At 35.7% G+C, this 22,279-nt stretch overlaps 1 protein-coding gene across 4 annotated transcripts in view; it reads right to left on the reverse strand.

Moving 5' to 3' along the window:
• Positions 1–10,514: 10,514 nt before the first annotated feature.
• Positions 10,515–22,279, reverse strand: part of Nox (NADPH oxidase) — a 68,174-nt gene continuing 56,409 nt past the window's right edge. For all 4 annotated transcript variants that reach the window (XM_090414545.1, XM_090414546.1, XM_090414548.1 and 1 more), the window contains exon 14: positions 10,515–10,834. In XM_090414545.1, coding sequence (XP_090270671.1) covers positions 10,703–10,834 — 132 coding nt within the window. In that variant the 3' untranslated portion in view covers positions 10,515–10,702. The remainder of the gene's footprint in view (positions 10,835–22,279) is intronic.

The following is a 22,279-nucleotide window of genomic DNA, read 5'->3' on the forward strand; positions in this document are numbered from 1 at the left end:
TCAGGGTCTTATACAATGGAACGATAGCTCTTATCTCTGCTGGTCAGCATCCTTCTCAGTATTGCAGCAATCCTCTGGATTACCTTCATCACCTTTGCAATATGTTTCCTGAAATTCAGGTTTCTATCAATCATCATCATTATTGATGTAAATGTTAAACAATATAGGTCCCAGTACTGAGCCCTGTGAGATCCCATTTGTAACCTTCTGCCTCCTTGAGATCTTCAGTACAGCTCCTCCAATCGAGTATGCAGCCTCCCATCAATGTATCCCAAACTTCAAGACTTCACATTTTGCTGCATTAAACCGACATCCCCATTCATTTTCCCATCTGTTCTAGTTTATTCAAATCCTCTTGCAGGGCTGCCACATCTGCACTATTACTAATAACCCTTCCCAGCTTCACATCATCTGCAAATAATTGATTATTACCCTGCAATTCACTGACAATGTCATTGATATAAAGGTTAAACAATATATGTCTTAGTACTGAGCCCTGTGGGACCCCACTTAATAATCAGTTCCATGAAAATTACAAAAGATCAGGCAAGAAGGGTGACTCTGTTGGTAAGGATATTATAAATAAAGTATGAGTGGCAGTTAGCTAATGAAGCCAAAAAAAATGTAACTGGCAAAAAAATAAAATAAAATGATTATGGAAATAGATAAGAACAATTGCTGGAAAGAATATAGTTGAAATATTTAATGAGCAGTTCATAAAGCTTTCATTCTTGTGAATATGACATGGAGAGGAGAGTTTGAGAGCAATGGATGATGAGGAAGAGAGACTATAAGTGAGCAAGAGGTATATGGAGAATTTAGTAAAGTTCATAAGACTGTGGGACTTGATCTCACGTATTTTGAAGGAACGTGCAAAGGAGTCACCGTCTGCCTTGACATGTTTATGAGTCTTATATTGAGTCAAGTTCCATAGTCGAACTTGAGCAGATGGGACTGGATATTAGATTAGTGCATTGGATTGAAGATAAATAAATATCAGCAAGTTATGTATTGGGGTAGGGAAGCAAATCTCAAAAGAAGAAAGTCATTAGTGGTGTGCCTCAGGAGTCTGTTTTAGGGACACCGGTGTTTAGTCTGTATGTTAATGATAGTGGCAAAAATTTAGATTGGGATATTCAGATTTTTGCAGATGATGCACAAAGTTGGAATGAACTATGAGGAGAAGAGCAAATCTTCTGGCCTTACAAGAAGACCTGAATGGATGGTGAATGGGCACGGAAGTGGGGATGACAGTTCAATGTTGTGAAATGTAAGGTTTTAAAATTTGAGAACCAAAGATGGGATGTAGAATTTACACTTGGTGGTGATATATTTATGGAGGTGGAAGAAATAAGAGATTGTGGGATCATGGTGGATAAGGACGTAAAATTTAGGACACATTGCAAAATTTGTGAGAACACCACAAAGAATTCTAGGAACAATGTAGAAGACACTGACTTGAAGTAAGGAGATTCAGGTTTCATTGTACAAGGCCTTGATTAGGCCACTTATAGACTACTCTGCACAAATTTGGTCACCTGATTTTCAAAAGGATGAGGAGATAGTGGAGAAGGTCCAAAGACAGCTGACCAAAATAGTTTGATTTCTGGAATAGTGAATATTAAGAAAGATTGAGAAGATGCAATTTAGAGTCTAGTGGATAGGGGGAAAAAGGGCAATATGATAGACATGCAAGCTGGTAAGGGTTTGCTATAGAATTAACACTGAAGAGGTTTTTCATAAAATGATGGGAGACCGGGGAAGAACAAAAGGTCATCCTTGAAAGCTGTATAAGGAGGGTGTGAGAAGCAGATTTTTTTGCATGGAGCATTTTGAATGATTGGAATGCATTGCCTGACAGCATAGTGTCTGCAGAGAATTTGAATATGTTTAAGGCAAGGTATGATGAGCTGTGTGTGTATGACAGAGACCTCCTAGATGAGTCTTTGACTCTATGGAGTCTTAGGATAATTATAATTCCTTTTATAATTCATTGAAAGAGTAATTATATGAAATATTGTTTAAATATTATATAAAAAAAAGTAGGTTTAGTAAGTTTGAAGCTGAACATTTTAATATATATATAATGTGTGTGTATGTCCAATCTGCATACAAAAGGTTGCATGGAGATGTCCACGAGCAGCCCCCCCCCCCCTCCCTTTTTTTTTTTTTTTTTGGAAATATTAATCCTACACAAGCGGTCATAAAATCATAACACAAGAGTAATGTGTATAAGTAATCAGAGAGAAAGAAGGAATCTTAATCATTTTTGAAAAGTTGGAGGCTCTTCTAAAGAACAGAGATAGATGGGATGAAAGAAGTTTGAACTGCTTATTAAGCTTTGTTCTTAGATGATTTGAGTAATGGCAGTGGGCTATGAAAGAACCTATAAAGACAAATGGCATCTGTGAGAAAGTGAATGAAGGACATTTGTGAGAGGATCACTGCATCATTCAGGTATTAAGTGGATTACTAAAATCAATTTTTTTTTAAGTAAGATTTTTGAATGCATCACCCCAAAAGTAAGAATAACAATCAAAGGTCATTAAGATTTGGGATTTAGTGTTGAGTTCCAGAAAAGAGAGAAATAAAGATTTGAATGGAAAAAGAATACCAAGATTTTTGGTGGCTATGGTTAGATGTACCATAATCTTTGGATATCTCATTTAGATCTAAATTATGGTATGATATCAACAGAAAAATCAAAAACTATGGCCTTTAAAGGACAAGATCCAGTAAGAATTAAAATAGTAATAAATAAGATCTTAGAACAGGTGAATTCATTTAACTACCTAAGATGTATGATCACATATGAAAAAGATATAAACGTAAAAATTGCAAAATATTTAAAAATAAGAGGTGTAATTAACTCTATAGTTAAACTAAACCTAGTTCAAAAACAAACAAACAAGGCTAAAAGTATACAATACATTAGCCCTACCAGTCTTAATGTATGGAAGCGAAATCTGGACAATAAAACAAAAGGACAAACAAAGATTAACAACAGCAGAAATGAAGATTATGAGAAAAACTGCAAAGTATACCCTATTTGATCACAAAAGAAATGAAGAAATTATGAAAGAATTAAACCAAGAACCATTAATAGAAAAAATTAAAAAATATAAACATCAATGGATGGAACACATTCAAAGAATGAAAACAAAAAAATTACCAAAACAAGCCTTAAAGTACAAGCCATTAGGAAAAAGTAAACCAGGACGTCCTCTTAAACGATTCAACGATGACTTCTGAGGCCAGAACAGGCCATGCAAGGCCTAAATCCTTGATATGCATGATGCCTGATAAACACAATATTAGATGTGTTTGTCAGGATAAACTAATACATAAAAGCTAATCCAAAGAGAGAAATTGATCTTGACTAGAGATCAAGACATTATCAGATGTAATAGTGAACATCTTTCTTCCAAGAAATAAAAGGATTGTTTTGATATCATCTAGATTCACTACATTATTTGAGAATGGCAAAGAGATCAATGTTTGAGATGTTATAGACCTTGAATCATTTCAGTACATCTTTCTCAAATGAAGAAAGATGCAGTATACTACAAGAACTGAATAGGATTTAATGTTAGAAGTCAATGATATATAGGAAAAAGACTACAGCTCTGGGATACCTCCACATTAAAAAAAAAGTTGCGAAGAAACATCCATTCTAACTTGAAATGGATAACTATCCAGGCAGCTAGCAGTACAATTAAAGCATGATCAGTCATCCATTTATATATATATATATATATATATATATATATATATATGAGTTTGCAAAAAATACTGATACCAAGAAGTCTACCTTATACTTGAGTGGTATCATTGATACCATCAGAATGTGAGCAAGGAAAAATAAGGGCAGAAGCTATACCCAATAGCCTTAGCAAGGGACCAGAAGACTTGATTGCTATTTCAGCAGTAGTTTGATTTTTGAGTGGAGTGGGAAATGAAGTCCTTCATTCCAGTGAGGATTAAGTTATTTTGTGGAAGCTGCTATTTGGATTAGATCATGTAAAATAGGCATAACTACCTATTTTATAGGTATTATGCTACCATGATAGTGTAGCCTTCCTTTGAACTCTGTGATGGTGAACCAGTTTGAATAGTGATATCTGAGAAAGATGATACCACAGTTTGAGTAATTTAGACTGCATAAAATCAACTTAGATAAAGAAGTCAGCATGATCCTGTTTAGTCAGCTAGATTCAATATTTAGTAACTTTTTTGGGGGGGGAGAATGTTAGGCCTGAAAAAAAAAAAAAGCATATGTTTCATCCTTCATAGGGAAATATACATGATTTAGTTGGGATAAGTGAAATGAAACTCCAGTGGTAGAGAACATACAAGAGGTGGTTTAAGTAGTGTGATTTGTGGTTAGAAAGTCAAGGAGAGAACTTAACATTGAAAACCTGTAGATTGTACTATGTAGATAATATGTAAGTATTCTAAAAGCAAACAAAATAAATAAATGGAGAAAATTTTCTTGAGCTTGGAGTTATTACAAAGAAGTCTTCAATAGTTGCTGTTTTAACAGACTGAGGTACATGGGTGAATCACCAACTCCAATTCTGAGTGAATAGGGACTATGGAAGTATAGAAAATGCAAACAGCAGAAAGTTAATGTCTTTGTGAAAGAGTGAAATGATAAGAGATGGGTAAATAAACTTCTCCCTTTTCCACTGAAAACTTAACAGTATTCAACAATGGACCAGAGTATGGAGCTCAGAGGTTTTCAGAGATAAAGCGTTTTACGTTCTGCTTCCAGAGTGTGAAGTCCAGTGAATTTAATCTAGTCTCTTTTATCTGTTAAACATTATGAAAGCTTGTCCATGGGCTTCTCTTGTGTAACCAAATTTATCTCTCATTACAACCCCTAAAATTTTTGGGGAAAAAGTTTTAAGTGGAAAATAAATTTGTGGAAAGTCAAGATATTACATTGAATTTTTACAAATTCCTGGACATGAAATATTTGCTGCAAAGAAAACAAAACAAATCAACTTTCTAAATAAGTTTTAAAATGTTCAGTTTTGTATTTACACACTGTTTGGGCAATTATCTGGGGGATGCAATGTGTTTTTATATGTACTACAGAGGATCATTTTTAATCAGACCTAACAGATAATTGAACCCAGATAATCAGCATTTTACTGTATTATATAACAAAATAAAAAATAAAAAAAAAAATGCTGAAGAAAACGTTGATTTATTCAATCAGAGAACACGTAAAATGCATTCAAGGATAGAAAATTTGAGAACATCATGATGTTTAGGAATTTATAGAAGGAGGCAGTCATGGAAACAAACAGCATATCAAAAGTTTCATGTAAATTAGCATGTATTCCTAGAGAATACATAGCAATGTAAGAAAGCAAAAGAATTTATGGAAATCTTTGGTAAAAATATAGAAGGCAAATATCTCATCTTCTCATATCTTCTTTATTCCCTCTTTTACCTTGTGGTGTCGAGGGTCCATTGATCATTGGACCTCAGTCCGTTTACAGGATAAGGTGGTCAGCCCTATGCCCCGGTATATCCTATGGCCTGTAGTGTTAAGTTCTCAAGGCCAGTTTGCCTGCTTTGCGGGATGAAAAACCCCAGAATAAACTGAGGAAAAAACCCTGCTGTCCACGCCCAAGACTGGCTAACTTGGCTATGGCTGAGGAAGATCCTTCAGCTCCTCACGTCACCAATGGGAATCGAACCTAGGACACTCCTTCCCCAGGCATATGGTTGCGAAGCGCATAGCCACTAGGCTAACCGCGCGGACGAAGGCAAATGTGAATATGGTAAAATTTCTGGAGACTTAAGAAAAAACTTTTCCTCTATAGAAAAGGAGGAAAAAGTACTGTTAAAGGAATTAGAAATGTTACAAGTTCACATGAAAGCTGAAAAAGATTCTTGATGTTTAACATAATTTGAAAGATTCCTTAAATGATACAGAGTGGCAGAAAACATTTTAAAAAAAAATGCTTTTTTTGTGGCTCCCACTCACAAAAAGTTTTTACCTATAGTACATTTATATAGGTTGGCTAAGGATTTTTTCTATTTTTATTTTTTGCATATTCCAGAAAACCTGCTCTTGGGACCAAACACTATACTTTGTCCACTTCAGGCCTACAGTAAGTGGGGCAGTGGTCCCCCACAAGTGACCAAATGCATCTCCCATCTAAAAACAATTGCAAATATCCATGACCATAGTGGGATTCAAACTGCAGTCTATTGGTCTTAGAGCAGATATTCTAACTGCTTGGCCAACCATGCTGGTAAAATGGGAATATACATCAGTATTAGAAGTAGAAAAGCCATTAAAAACCTCAAACAATATTTCACCAGAAATACTCAAATATAAAGTTACAAAATTACAAATATGAAATTTTACAGTTGCTGTACTATATATAATCCAGAAGTCATGGTCAGAAGGTTGAATAACATGGAGTAGAGCTCTCATCCCAATACATTGTCTCTCTCTGTATATATTTACTAATTTTATATATATAATTTTTTTCAAAGGTTGTAATTTTCCCCCAAAGTCTTTGCACCCCTAGGTGATTGCCTAGGTTTGCCTAATGATAAAACTGGCCCTGGCAGGATTCCATAATGAAGTTGAATAACTGCTATAAGCAATTTAGTGTGAAAATAGGCAAGAACATTGATATCAAATGCATTTTGAATGAGGAATCTTATAAATAGCTGAAATATTTTCCTTCTAAGGCACAGTTTTGTAAGTGAAGATAAACTGAAGAATAAATTTATATGTAATAAGAGAAATTAGTGACAACACTAAACTAGCTGTATACAAGATAGTATTCACAAATTTTAGCTTACAGATTTGAGAGCTGGATTAGAAATAAAACAGTTGGTTGATCAAAAACTGGAGATAAATTTGAGAGTTCCAAGAAAAATGAAGAGTGAACAGGTGGCATCAATAGCAGAATTATTAAAAATAATGATATTTGTAAGGAACCTGATATTGTTTGCATTGAGGAATACGTGAGTAGAGCTAATCTAAAGGTGGCGTCACTTATGGGATGTTTGGATCGCAAAATTTTCAAGCTTTTTTTTATAAAGAATCCAAAGTCAACAAATTCAACAGGATACGACATATTCTAATCAGTCAATTGCAGCACATGGGGATGAATATTATTATTATTACCCCAAGACCTCATGGAGTCAGACTCATCTGGGAGGTCCTTTTATCACACACACACAGCTCATGTCTTAAACACACTCTCCTTGCAGAGACCACACTCTCAGGCAAAGCATTCCAATCATTTATAATTCTGCACAAAAAAATCCTTCTCACACCCTCTTTATACAGTTTCCAGGGATGACCTCTGGTTCTCCCACTATTCTCTGTAAAACTTCTCCAGCATTGATCCTATAACAACCCCTTACCAACTTGTAGGTCTCTATCATATCTCCCCTCTTCCTCCTGTCCACCAGACTCTGAAAATTACATCTTCTCAATCTTTCCTCATACTTGACATTCCAGTGGTCAGAAACTACCTTAGTCAGTCTCCTCTGGACCCTTTCCAACATCTCTTTATCCTTCTGAAAACCCAGTGACAAATCTTGGCACAATAGTCCATGTGTGGCCTAATCAAAGCCTTATACATCTTCTACACGTCAGTGTCCTCCGCATCATTCCCAGAAGCGTTTGTGTTGTCCTCACAGTTTTGGCAATGTGTCCTCTAAATTTTGGATCCTTATCCACTGTCACCTTCAGATCTCTTATTTCCTCTATCTCCAACAATATATTCTCACCAAGCATAAATTCTGCATCCCATCTTTGTTTTCCAAATTTTAAAACTTTATATTTTGCAACATTGAATTCACATCCCCATTTCTGTGCCCAATCACTCAATCTATTCAAGTCTTCCTGTAAGGCCATAACATCTTCTCTACTCTTCATGGTTCGTCCCAACATTGCATCATCCACAAACAACTGAATATCTCCATCCAAATCTTCACCACTATCATTAATATACAAGTTAAACAGTAATGGCCGTAAAACAGAGCCCTGAGGCACTCCACTAATGACTTTCCTTTTTTTGGATATCGCTCCCCCATACACAACTTGTTGATACCTATCAGATAGCCAGTCTCCAATCCAATGCACTAATCTAATATCCAACCCCATCTGCTCTAGTTTGACTGTCAACTTATCATGAGGTAATCTATCAAAAGCCTTTGCAAAATCCAAGCATATTACTGTGTATCCTTGTCCTCTGTCCAAGGAAGCAGTCACTTTATTGTAATACACAACTAGATTACTAAAACATGACATCCCTTTAACAAATCCGTGCTGTCCAAAGATAATACCATTGTTGTCAACTCAATTCTGGATCCTAGTTCTCACAAGCTTCTCCAACAACTTAACCACAACACCTGACACACAGATAGGCCTATAGTTTGATGCTCGAGCTTGATCACCTCCTTTATGAAGTGGCACAATCTTGACCGAGTGCAAGACTCGTATTAAAAAAATATGTCAAGGCAGGTGTCAACTCCCTGGCACATTCCTTCAGAATACGTGGTGATATATTATCAAGTCCCATAGCCTTATTAACATCTAGTTTGCTCAACTCCCCATACACCTCTTGTTCACTTACAGTCACTCTCCTCCCCATCATCAACTGCTCTCAATCTCTCCATGAAGTCACGTTTACAAGATTGAAAGACCTTTATGAACTGCTCATTAAGTATCTCCACCACACATTCTGCAACAGCTATTGTGAGGAGGTGGAGAGGATACAAAAGGTAAGTGACCAAAATGGTAGGTCTATGGAATATAGGGGTGGTTGATAGATATCAGAGTAGTTTATTCAGGAGTAGAGTCCAAAAGAAGGCCTGACTAGTGGCATGCTGCAGGGTTCTGTTCTTGGACTGCTACTCTTTAATTTGTTCATTAACGATATAGGAGAGAATCCGAGGGGAACTGTTCAGTTGTTTGCTGATAATGAAAAGTTGAGTAACCCCATAGATAATACAAATGATGTCAAAATTTTGCAGAATGATTTGGATAGATTGGCAGACTGGACAAAGGAGAATGTATGTCAGTTTATTGTGGCAAAGTGTAAGGTTATGCACTTTTGGGATGAAAAGATTACCAGCTGTATGCTACATTAGTGGAACTGCACTCCACAAAATTGATGAAGCCAGAGACTTGGGAGTGTCAGTGGATAGGGAGTTGAACTTTAGGGGGAACATAGCAAAATTGGCTAAAGCAGCTCATCAGATCACTTGGTTACTTTGAACTCATTGAATACTTTGATGAGCAGAAACAAGCAGGTTATTGAGCCTTGATAAGACCCCCATCTTGGCTACTGCATACAGATCTGGATGCCTGGGTTTCTTGGTGATGAGGAGGTGGAGAGGATCCAGAGTTAAGTGACCAAAATGGTAGGTCGATGGAATGAACCTGATGAAAAGGTTGAAGATTTGTGGATTACAAAAACTGGTTCATAGGCAGAAAAGAGGCGATATGATTGAGACATACAAATTACTGAAGGATTTTTAAAGATTAATTCAGAGGAAAGTTTTCAGAACAGGTCTGGTGATGGCTAGGGTTTATCCATGGAAACTGGATGGAATAGGTTGCCAGTGTGTTGTGAGTATCATGCCTGAATGAGTTCAAAGATACTGTGCAAATGTTGGACAGTTCTTGACATGTTTAGGGCCTCTCTCAATGTGAGGAGGACTCTTTGGAGTTGCACATAACAAAAGTCGGTAATTATGAGAATTTGAAACATGGAAAATCTAGATTTGGCATTCCTTGATATGGAATATTAGATTTGGTAGTGCAATAGTGTTCTTGTGAAATTCCATTTAAATCGTTTTGAATAATTTAGTTGCCTTGCACACTTAATATTGGTATTAAGACCATGAATGTTAGTAAGTCAAATAGATGTATACAGAAGGTTTGCATGAATTATTTATGGAAGATATGTTTGATTTGCACATCAACTATGTTGTCTTTATTGGTGATGGAGAGAGAAAGATGAAGAATAGCGGGCATGCAGGGGGAAGTAAAAAACTTGCAAACATACACTCTACATACAGAGGAGAGGGGTTGAGACTTATTTCATGTTTCTATGAAATTAAGATGGAGAAATGGACTCACTGCAGCTATGCAAATGCAGCCAATTTATGTGGACAGTAGCATAATCACATTGATTATATAAAATAACATTTTGAATATTATGCTGGTTGAGCATGATGGAATGAATAGTAATTCCATTATTTAATTATATTTAAATAATTTCAGTCCTTTCATGTGCATGATATCAGAATGGAAAGAATTGAAGCAATCTTAATTTTCTACTATCATTTTCTTAATCACTGTACCTGATTTGGTGGGGAAAAAAGTGCAGTTAATTATTCATAACAAAAAAAAATTGTCAATTAAAACTGTATTAAAGTGTAGAGTATAACAGTTATCAGAGTTGTGATTCAAGTGGACAGTATGTAGACTGTCTAACATGATTAAAAGATTGCACTGTGAATGATATTCAATTTTTTTTTTAATTCAAAAATATATATAAATCGATTCCTGATGAAAACTTAATTTACAAAGTTGTAAAACAGCAGAAAAAAATTGTCAACAATAAAATAAACATTACAATACAACACTTTTTTTTTAAACAAATCAGTTTTAGTAAGCTCATTTTACATCACAAATTCGAGGTATAGTTTAAAAAATTTCTTTTCGAAACCGGAAGCCAAATTCATTGCATTTTGAGTGCAAGATCTTTGCTAGTTCACTCGGTCCACAGAAGAAAACAGTAACTTTGCCTTTTCCCTGATTTAAGATTTCTGTGAAGACCTAAAAACGAAATTAAAAAACATTATATTAATTTTTTTTTAAGTGAGGAAAGAACTGTAAGAGGAATCAAAAATGATCAAGATGACATGAAAACTGCAGATAAGGATAACCTAGATATATGAAGTAATTATATTGATAGACTTAAATGAAACAAGCAGTGACAGAACCATACTAGAAAATTTTCTAAGAGGATTGCAGTGAAAAAGCAATCAAAAACTTGAAATGCAGTGAGGCAGCCAGAGAAATATTTAACTATGTGAGTATAAGGAGAGTTTTGCAGTGAGTACATTACATAATTCAGAGGACCTGGTTAGGTGGAATTTGTGAAGATTGGAGTGCAGCTCTAATACTTCTCATCTATAGAAAATGGAATAAAGCTGAAAGGCAAGAAATTCCTCTGTAATTATCACAAAATGTTCCAGGTAATATTTATGCAAGTACACTTGAAAAGAAGTTGAGAAAAATTGTGGAAGAGAAACTTTTTTTTTCCTCAACTTCAAGCATAGACCATTAACTATTACTTATTAAAAATCTGATCCTGTTATTCAGGATCAGATTTTCACTTTACGACAAATAGTTGAGAAATCATGGGAATATAATAAGGATCTGTACACAAGTTTTATATATCTGGAAAGGACATATGACAAGGTGCCAAGAGAAAATCTTATCAAAAACACTACAATTATATGGGATAAATTAAACATTATACAAAGTAATACATACTTGTAATTTATATTTAAATTGTAACTCAGCAGTAGAATTGAAGGAAATACAAAAAGATGGTTTGATGAAAACTCAGGTATAACACAAGGATGCACATCATCTACGCTCTTATTCGTTATCTACATGGATCACATTATGAAAGATTGTGGCATTAGGCCTGGTATTAGAATTGGAGATATCAAACTCAGTTCTTTGCTTTATGCAGATGTACTCCTAAATACATTTAGTACAAATCCTGGAGATTTGCACTAGATGTGTTTAGTATTTGCAAAATTTTGGGAATCATTCCCATGATTCCCCAAGTTCTTATCTCAATGTTCACTTCTAACTATAAATTTGGTAGGAAATCAGCAATAACTAACTTCAACCAGCCCTTCTATCCTTTGTGCCTTAGATGTATTTTCCTTGGAAAGTACATCTGGAACAGTACATTACCATTTGAAGAGACCTTTTTTCACAAAGAGCAATAAGTCGAAAGTCAGTTTACCGATAACTCTCCTTCTTTGTCAACCCTGCGAGGTGGTTTTGAGATTCAGTTGATGCAGAAAATAAAAAGGAATTCTGCAAAGGCATTTGACAGAATACCACATGGAATGTTAAGCAAATTAGAACAAATGGGGATGAACATGACACTTGTTAAGTGGATTAGAGGGTGGGCTGCTGGATAGATATCAAAAAAGTGGCATATAGAAATTCTGTACTGGGACCATTGCTGTTTAACTTCTGCATAAATGATACAGGAAATAACCTACAAAGAAATATTCATTTATTTGCTGATGATGCAAAATTAAATAGAGTAATAATTAATCAAGGTGAGAGAAGCTTGCAGGATGATTTGAATAAGTTGTCAGTTTAATGTGGAGAAATGCAAAGTTATGCATTTTGGGATAAACAGATTACAAGCTAAGTACCACATTAATGGAAATGTACTCCAGGAAATAGATGAATCCAGAGATTTAGGGATGGTAATGGAGTTAAAGTTTAGAGGATATAGTGCGAAGGTTGTTAAGGCAGCCCATAAGATTACTTGGCTGTTGAACACATTATGTAGAGATAAGGCCTTCATATACCCACATCTGGATTACTGTGCTCAAGTCTGGTCCCTGGGGTTTCTTGGGAATGAGGAAGTGGAGAGGATTCATAGGTGAGTGGGCTGTGGAATGTTTCCTGGGGATATATTGCAAGTGTGTGGATTGCAGAAGTTGGTTGATAGGAGAAAAAGAAGGGATATGATATAAACATTTAAGTTTTTAAAGGGTTTTATAGGATTTCTCCTACATGAGAAATGTTTCAGCACTTGTCTGGAGAGACCAGAACAAGGGTCATCCCTGGAAGTTGAATAGAGGTAAAAGGTGTGGTTTGTAGGGATATGAGAACTAGATTTTTTTTTGCTTGGAAAGTTACAAGTGGAATGGGTTGCCAGAGTGCCAGTTGTGAGTGCTTTGTCTGTTAATGGGTTCAAAGGGAGGTATGATGGATTGGACTTCCTGCTATAATTCATGAAGCCAATATAATAATCCTTAACTTCCACACAAAAGAAGACAGGATGATATTAGTTACTGACCAAAAAATGAAACTTTCAACCCTGAAAACTTCGGTCATCTCTGCCTTCCAAGCCCACCAACAAGTGGAGAAATGGAATGAACTGCCTATATGGTGAATGACCTATGACATGTCGATGAGCAGATCAGAATTTATAAGTACCGTGAACAAGTTTGAAAGTTCATCCACATACCAAATGCATACAAGCCCTCCAGGATCATATTTTTACTCAGCAAGAATAAGCATGTCAACTGCCTTGCCCTATGGATGAAAAAAAAAAAAAATTGTGCAGAAGCTTGGAAAATCGACTAAAAAGAGGAATGCTGGTGAAGAAATCAAGCACTCTTAATATAGGAAATTATCTTACGGTTTATAGGGAATGCATAGTCAACAGCAAACCTCCCTGAGCATTTCTGATTCACTTTAATTGTACATGGTCTTAAGTTCTTATCTCAATGCTCACTTCTATCTTCAATTTGTCAAACTGCATCTATATTGACAGAACAGGGACAGTCAATCATACATCAACCTCATAGCTTTAGTTGCTTTGACCATAAATAGTCCTGACAGGAATTCAAACTTCATTTTAGCATTTATGTTCACTCAGATGTACCATAGAGTTAACATAGAATTTCTCCTTTGATAGCATAGAGCTCTACCCTACCTATGAAATTCATCTGCACATCTACTGCTGTCCTAGTCAAGATCATTGTTAGGGTATGTACCACACTTAGATGAGCACAATTGTGCTTCCCCTAAATTCAAGAAAATATTTAAAAAACTATTCTCATGGACGAGATAAACTTTGCTGCATTGAAAATTGCTGACCCTAGTACCAACCACTATGAACATTGATTGCCTTCACTCCAACTTTCTCAATGGTGAAGTCTTCTTCCTTGGCGATTACAAATATTCACAATTATATTTTCTTTTCAAACTGTACAAATCAAATGGGACAGAATGCAAAGACATGTTATCACCAACAAGAATTTTTCTGTTCCACTCCAAGTTCTCTTTTGCTAACTATATGGTTCTCCAAAATGTATACAAGAGAAGAACTGGATATATCTGAGCTATCTTTCAAAATTATCTTCCTTTATTCCATAGGTTCCCAAAGTGGGCGCTGAAGCCTTCTATTCTAGGGGGGGAGGCTATAGTGGGATCAGAAGCATTTGGGGATGTTCAGGCAGTCTAGGGGTCGGTGGCTCTTTATAGAAGAAATTAATAATATTTAAAAATTAATTATTTTCGTGATTTTGCGATTAGATAATAATTTAAATATTGCATTTTAATTCATCTTATGCCTGTCTTACATGATCAATTTTTTTTTTTTTTTTTTTATCAATTTTCTATTTCAATTATTTAATCATTTGAAAATTTACCATGTCAGATTTTTAACGAAAGTTGAACCCGATATTAACAAACTTTTAAAAATGCACCAAGTTCGTCCTTCACATTAATTTGTTATTTTTTCTTTGTATTTTTACTCTAAGTTCGAAATAAATCATCTAATACATTTGATGGTGTTTTAATTATTACAATAAGATTCTTACTATTGCAATGCAATCTCTTAATTGTATTCCACGTTTTCATATTTAAACCATTGTATGAAACTGTGCATAATGTTATTCGAGCATACATTTTACAATCTTTACTTATGGGCTACGTTTCACCAAAATCGGTATAGCAATAACTGTGTTCAAGATGAAGCACATATTGGCCACTTTTTTTAAAAAATTTAACGGCATAAGCAGTAACGTATCATTAGTTGCTATTTACGTCAAAAATGTCAAACGACTTGAACGTGGAAAACTTATAATGGGGGGGTGTTACAAAATTTATGTCTTGCAAAGTGGGCGGTGGCCTGAAAAAGTTTGTGAACCTATGCTTTACTCTTATACAGAGTGGGAAGGTTTTTTCTCCAAGAAACTGCATTTTTTTTTCATACTGCAAAACAAAAAAGATGGCAAGAAGAATACATGTTTATAGACATAATACACTAATCATAAATCCAATCACCACAACCAAAGCCTGAAATTACTGCAAGCAAGTTATCAACTGATTTTGAGAGGGCTAAAAGCTTGAATATCAACTCATGTCAAAACTATTGGCGTAACATTTTCTAAATATTTCTACCATTCCTGTTGTACTTCATACATCATTCCACACCTTTTTTTTCCCTTGAATTCTTACATTGTGTTTGGGAATGGTAAGAGAACATTTACCAATGTCCCCTTTTGAGTTTTCACTGGAAAGAGATCAATATAATGCATACTGGATAGCAAGTCTGGATAGCAACTCCATATAACTGATTCCAAGAAGGGTGACAAATCCTTACCATTGCATAATCAAATATCACTCACTTCTAAAATTTAACTCAGTGGTGCTGAGGAGTAGATGACATTTTATGTGGATGAAGATGATAGTGACATATCTGAGGCTATCAAAATTCATCTTCCTTTACTCTTATTAGCCAACCGTCTCGTATAGAGGTGGCAGAGTGTTTCTTCCTATAAAAGTGGAATTGGTGGATTCAATGGTGGAGACAGGAAGTTTTGAGTTGAGTACCTTCCCTCAATGAGACCTTGGAGACGTCACGTAATAATAAAAATAAATAGGGGAAAAACAAAAACTTATTCCACCATTGTTCAACAAGGCATCTTCTCATTTATGTCTCATATTTCAACAAATGCAATTGGAAAGTATTATTATGTGACACTTCCAGGGAGTCCAAAGACTCATCAAGGAAGAGTCTGCCAACAGCATCGAATGATTGATACCCTTCCAACTACTAACCGCACTCAAACTTGCTTAACTTTTTGCTGAGCCATTAGTAGCAGAGGCTCTACCAATCAACCAACCTTTGCTGGCAAGTATCTCAAGGAGTTGCTGTCTCTAAAGCTGCATTTCCTAAAGTGTGGTACTTGTAATAAAGTTTAAGCATTCATTCATTTTTACTTTCCATTTGCAGATGTCACCTGACCTTATGATCTTGAAAAAACAAAAAAAAAAAAATAGATTTTTTTTTTTTTTTTTTTTTTTTTTGAAACCATGTATGTGAATACAAATGAGTCATCCAGAATGGCTTTTTGTTCCACACAGAACTTCTGAGCAACTACATCCCTTCTACAGCTTCCAGATCTCAACAATGAAATATTTTCATGGTTAGTGAAAACTAAAAATTTCTAGATGCTATCATTATAGATGCATCTATGGACATTTATAGGAATAACAAATATAGTTCTGCTAGATACTGAAAACTTGAAACTAGCAGTAATCAATCAACCAACATTTAATCTGGCTTTAACTCTTAACTCCAGTTTAACTACTAATTATTCTGGTCATTTGGAATACTTATGTTCTGTTCCCAGAGACACTTTCCTAACCATCAGTGCACTAGAGATCCTAAAAAATCTGAAGATTTAGGAAACCATTCATAATCTGAAGATCTGATTCATTAGTAAAAACTGCAGTTGTAAGAAATCATGAAGTAGTAATTCATAAAAATGTGTACTCAAATATTTGAAAAACCATGAAAGATCTAAGAAATAGATCAGAATATAACCATAAAACTAATAAGTGTCATTATAATGACACTTATTAGTTTACAGACACCAAATACTAGTTGTGGTGGAGGTGGGCAGTTGATGGAGATGATTTGTAGTAGAGGTTCGGTGTAGTAGTTGAGACAGTTGTAGGTGTCCTCCTGCAATGAGTCTTCGGACTCCTTGGAGGTGTCACGAATAATAATAATACTGACAAACATTATTATTATAACAATGTCTCTATCGAGTCAAGACTCTGCAGGAGACCCCGCATCAACACACTAACTATTATCCACAAAATACCTATCATACATACTCATTCACAGACGAATCACTCGCTCAATCACAAACATCTGTGGCAACGCATTCCACACATTCACCACCCTCAAAACAAAAAAATTGTCCTAATAGCCTTGTTGACCCCACTTACGCAATACAATTTCTAGGGATGACCCTTTGTTCTCTCTTCCTGCACTGTACAGAAGAAAAGTTGGTATCAATCCTTTAAACCCCCCTTTAATAACTTATGCTTCTATAATATCTTCTGTCTCTTATGCCTATCAGCTAGTTTTTGAAGCCCAAAGACTGTTTTTCCTCATAGGAAAGATTACACAGACCTGCAACAATCTATTACTCACCTCTGGATCCATTTCATTACCACAGAATCCAGGTGACCAGATCTGTGCACAGTAGTCCAGATGTGGTCTTTCTAACAGATAAGCTTAAGTGTTGATGGTTATTCATGACTTATTTTTCACGGTATTAACAACACTACAAACACTTTTAACAACAAAGATGTTTTATTAACGCTAATATTTCGCCGATTTTCAACTCAGCATCATCAGAGCACAACACACATGTAAATGCGACAGTGAGTGAGTGAAACAATATAATTGCAAAAGACAAAAGATCTAAAGTCCTATTTTTGGTGCCCTCTAACGGGGGGAAAAAAAAAAAAAATAGCAGTTATCCAGGAGTTTTTCTTAGGATAACCATCTCCCAAATTTTTGGCAAATTAATGCAACCGTATTTGTTAAGGTTGGGAGAATTCTTCAAAGCCATTGCTGACTCAAAAAATAATCTTTCAGATCTATACCGACTCCTAAATAGCACATTCGTTTTCCTCCATCTAATCCTGTGTGAAGGAGTGTCCAAAGCGTGGTCTGCCAGTCCCGACTTGCCGTAGTAATAGTAGCGAATGTATCTTTCATGTTCTTCCACGTGGATGTTCACTGATCTTCCTGTTTGCCCATAATGGGCCAAATCACAGTCACACGGAACTTCATACACTCCTGGATGTGCTAAAGGGTGAAGTTTATCCTTAGGCGAGCGGATCAGAGTTGCCAGCTTGACATGAGGTTTGAAAGTGGTGCGAAGGCCATGTTTCAACAATACTTTGGCTATCTTTTCCGATGTACCTCTGATATGGGGAATAGAAATGGTCATGTTGTATTCTTGTGTATTAGGGGAGGGCAGAGTAATGGGCCTATGTAGTATTTTATCTATTTTGTAGGGATTGTAGCCGTTGGCTAAGAACGTATGGCGCAGGTATTGGAGTTCAGTGGTCAGAGCTGTATCGTTAGAACAAATGGCTCTGGCTCTGTGTGTAAGTGTTTTTAAAATGCGTACTGTTGGACTGGATGATGATGTGATTGTTTATGTAGGTATCTTCCTGTGTGTGTAGGCCTTCTGTAAATAGAAAAAGATAGTGCACCATCTGAAAGGCAGGTGACTAATGTGTCAAGAAATGGTAAACAGTTATTTGATTCTTTTTCTACTGTGAAGTGAATTTTGGGGTGTTGGCTGTTTAGGCAGGTGACAAAAGCATCCAAAGTGTCTTGTCCATGGGGCCAGATGGCAAACACATCATCTACATAGCGTAACCACACCTGTGGCTTATGTCACCTCCTTATTTACCAATGTACCACTTATAGACACTCTTGATTTAATCAAGTCTAAATTTCCCCCAGATATTTTTGAATTATTTCAATTTACCATGAATGCAGGTTACTTTACATGGGGGGGGGGATTCTACAAACAGATTAATGGTACTGCTATGGGTTCCCCCCTCTCTCCCCCGTTAGCAAATTTTTACATGGAACACTTTGAAAACAAAGTACTTACCACAGCTACATACAAGCCACAGGTGTGGTTACGCTATGTAGATGATGTGTTTGCCATCTGGCCCCATGGACAAGACACTTTGGATGCTTTTGTCACCTACCTAAACAGCCAACACCCCAAAATTCACTTCACAGTAGAAAAAGAATCAAATAACTGTTTACCATTTCTTGACACATTAGTCACCCGCCTTTCAGATGGTGCACTATCTTTTTCTATTTACAGAAAGCCTACACACACAGGAAGATACCTACATAAACAAATCACAACATCATCATCCAGTCCAACAGTATGGCATTTTAAAAACACTTACACACAGAGCCAGAGCCATTTGTTCTAACGATACAGCTCTGACCACTGAACTCCAATACCTGCGCCATACGTTCTTAGCCAACGGCTACAATCCCTACAAAATAGATAAAATACTACATAGGCCCATTACTTTGCCCTCCCCTAATACACAAGAATACAACATGACCATTTCTATTCCCTATATCAGAGGTACATCGGAAAAGATAGCCAAAGTATTGTTGAAACATGGCCTTCGCACCACTTTCAAACCTCATGTCAAGCTGGCAACTCTGATCCGCTTGCCTAAGGATAAACTTCACCCTTTAGCACACCCAGGAGTGTATGAAGTTCCGTGTGACTGTGATTTGGCCTATTATGGGCAAACAGGAAGATCAGTGAACATCCACCTGGAAGAACATGAAAGATACATTCGCTACTATTACTATGGCAAGTCGGGACTGGCAGACCATGCTTTGGACACTCGTTCACACAGGATTAGATGGAGGAAAACGAATGTGCTATTTAGGAGTCGGTATAGATCTGAAAGATTATTTTTTGAGTCAGCAATGGCTTTGAAGAATTCTCCCAACCTTAACAAATATGGTTGCATTAATTTGCCAAAAATTTGGGAGATGGTTATCCTAAGAAAAACTCCTGGATAACTGCTGTTTTTTTTTTCGTTAGAGGGTGCCAAAAATAGGACTTTAGATCTTTTGTCTTTTGCAATTATATTGTTTCACTCACTCACTGTCGCGTTTACATGTGTGTTGTGCTCTGATGATGCCGAGTTGAAAATCAGCGAAATATTAGCGTTAATAAAACATCTTTGTTGTTAAAAGTGTTTGTAGTGTTGTTAATACCGTGAAAAATAAGTCAGATGTGGTCTTATTAATGCCTTATAAAGTGAAACAATAACTTCCCTATCCCTGCTTGTCAGGGTGTTCAACAATCATGTAATTTGATGTGAAGTTTTGTCAACCTATGTAATATGCTCTCTAAACTTAAGTTCTGTCCACAATAATTTCCCAAGTCCTTTGCCTCGTCAACTTCTTGCAGTTCATTTCCATTAATATAATAAACAGCATGTGATCTCATCCTCTCGAAGGGCATCATCTTACACTTAGCCATGTTAAACAAACAGCCTTTTAACTTTTCCCATACCACCAGCACGTTTAAGTCATCCCACAAGATATCCACATCACCTCCGTTGACAATCGCTCTTTGCAAGTTTGCTTCACTTGTTTGCTGATGCTGCGAAGCATCAGCAAACAAGTGAAGTGAAAACTAATCATTCATCATTAACATAATATAGTATCTGTTATCCAAATGTTTTTTGCTTAGTGATAAAAAAAATATATATAAAGGAAAACTTAAACCACACAATATTTTCTTAACATCCTTACGTGCAGCTTCCCTTTATATTAACGTGAACGTATCCAGACTACTCAACATCATCGTACAATTCTTAATTTTTAATTATCAAATTCGAAATTAGCCACACCTGATCTTTTCGTCACTTAAAATTGTTTTCTAAGTATTCAAAAGCCACGTCATTGCATATGTTTCTGGTTATCCTAACTCTGGAAAATGCACCTGCGATCCTACCACTTCTTCCAGCAGAAGACTTCATTCCCAAAACTCGGCGAGGTGCGGAAATGACCATATGGCATAAATGTGATTTTTTTTTTTTTTTTGGAATCAGCAACAACCTTTAATCCCCAATGCCCTTTGCTCAGAAAATGCGATTGTTCTGTGTAGAGAAACTATGCTATACTTAAATTATTGGATAAATTCATAACAGCTTTGACTTTTCTTTTTTTTATATCAAATCAGAACATGTTTGACCATAAATCTATAAATGTTAGCAATTACCTACAGTTGTACTGTCTGATACTCTCATAATATAGAATACCTGATGTGGTTCACATAGCAAAAAAAAGTCCAGCCTCCTTGCAAAAAGATCCACTAACGCCTTTTATTCTCCAAATCGGATAGGCAAAGCAGTTTATCCTCTTTTTTTTTTTTTTTTTTGATACTGTGGGAGAATAGCCAGTTCACTATTACCTAATCACAAATAGATCGTCCAAGACTATCATCCATTTTAACTGGCATCTGAGAGTAACAGAGAACAACTCACGTATATTGTCTGGAGTTCTACAGTCGAGTTGCGGGATTAAAACACCAAGTTTCTGGGAGGGAAAAACACCACTCACAGTGCCAGAGATCGACTCATTTGAGAATAAGTTGAAGAAAGGCTTGGGAAAAGTTCGTCTAGTCGACAAACAGAATCAATCTTGCAACGGTCTTTCTTCATGCTACTGAACGCTATTTTCACAGGCCCACAGAAAATGTCTCCTCGCAGAAACAAATATTCCAAAATAAGGCTCTAGGAGATTTGCTGTTGACTGCATGGGCCACAGACATTCACGTGTAGTATTTGTGCTATGATTTCTATGATAGATTTTTTGATGATGAAACATTTAAGTACAGATAACAAAGAAGACACCAAAATTAAACACTAAATTGAAATTAAAGGAATTTCTATACAGAATTATAGACAGATAAATATTTTAAAAACGATAACTGACAAACATTTAATGAAAATGAAATAACCAAAAAAGAATTAGAATTCAGCCTGAAAGAAACAAACGGAAAATCGCCTGGAAAAGATAGGCTAGGTTCAGATATAAATATGCAGGGATAAAGTTCAAAGAAAGACTCCTATTATTTTTAAATAAGATCTATTCAACTGGTAACCCCCCCCCAATAGAATGGAAAAAAGCAATTGTGATCATTATCTTAAAAAAAAAAAAGGTAGTCGAGATGATAAACCAATTAAATATGCTGAAAACTATTTTAGAAGTACAGGATGGATTTAGAAAAGGACGATCATGTATAGATCCGGTCGTTTGCCTAAAATTAATACTACAGAAAAGAAAAGAATATAATTTAAAAAAACACATTACATTTATTGACTTTGAAAAAGCAGCATTTTATTTAACATATTAAAAGAAATGCATATGAAATAATCAATTACAAGTAAGATTAAATCATGAACTATCTATCGTATACAAGAGAGATAAACCAAGGAATCCCACAGGGATGTCCTCTTTCAGCAACTCTTTAATATTTATTTAAATGAAATAAAGTGGAATAAAAACTTCTATCAAGGTATTAAAACTTTCTCCTACTGTGAACTTAAAACACCCCTTTTTGCTGATGA

Source organism: Typopeltis vanoorti, chromosome 25 (genome assembly GCF_054136105.1).
Source record: "Typopeltis vanoorti isolate ZY-2024b chromosome 25, IOZ_Tvanoo_1.0, whole genome shotgun sequence".
NCBI classification, from domain to species: Eukaryota; Metazoa; Arthropoda; class Arachnida; order Uropygi; family Thelyphonidae; genus Typopeltis; species Typopeltis vanoorti.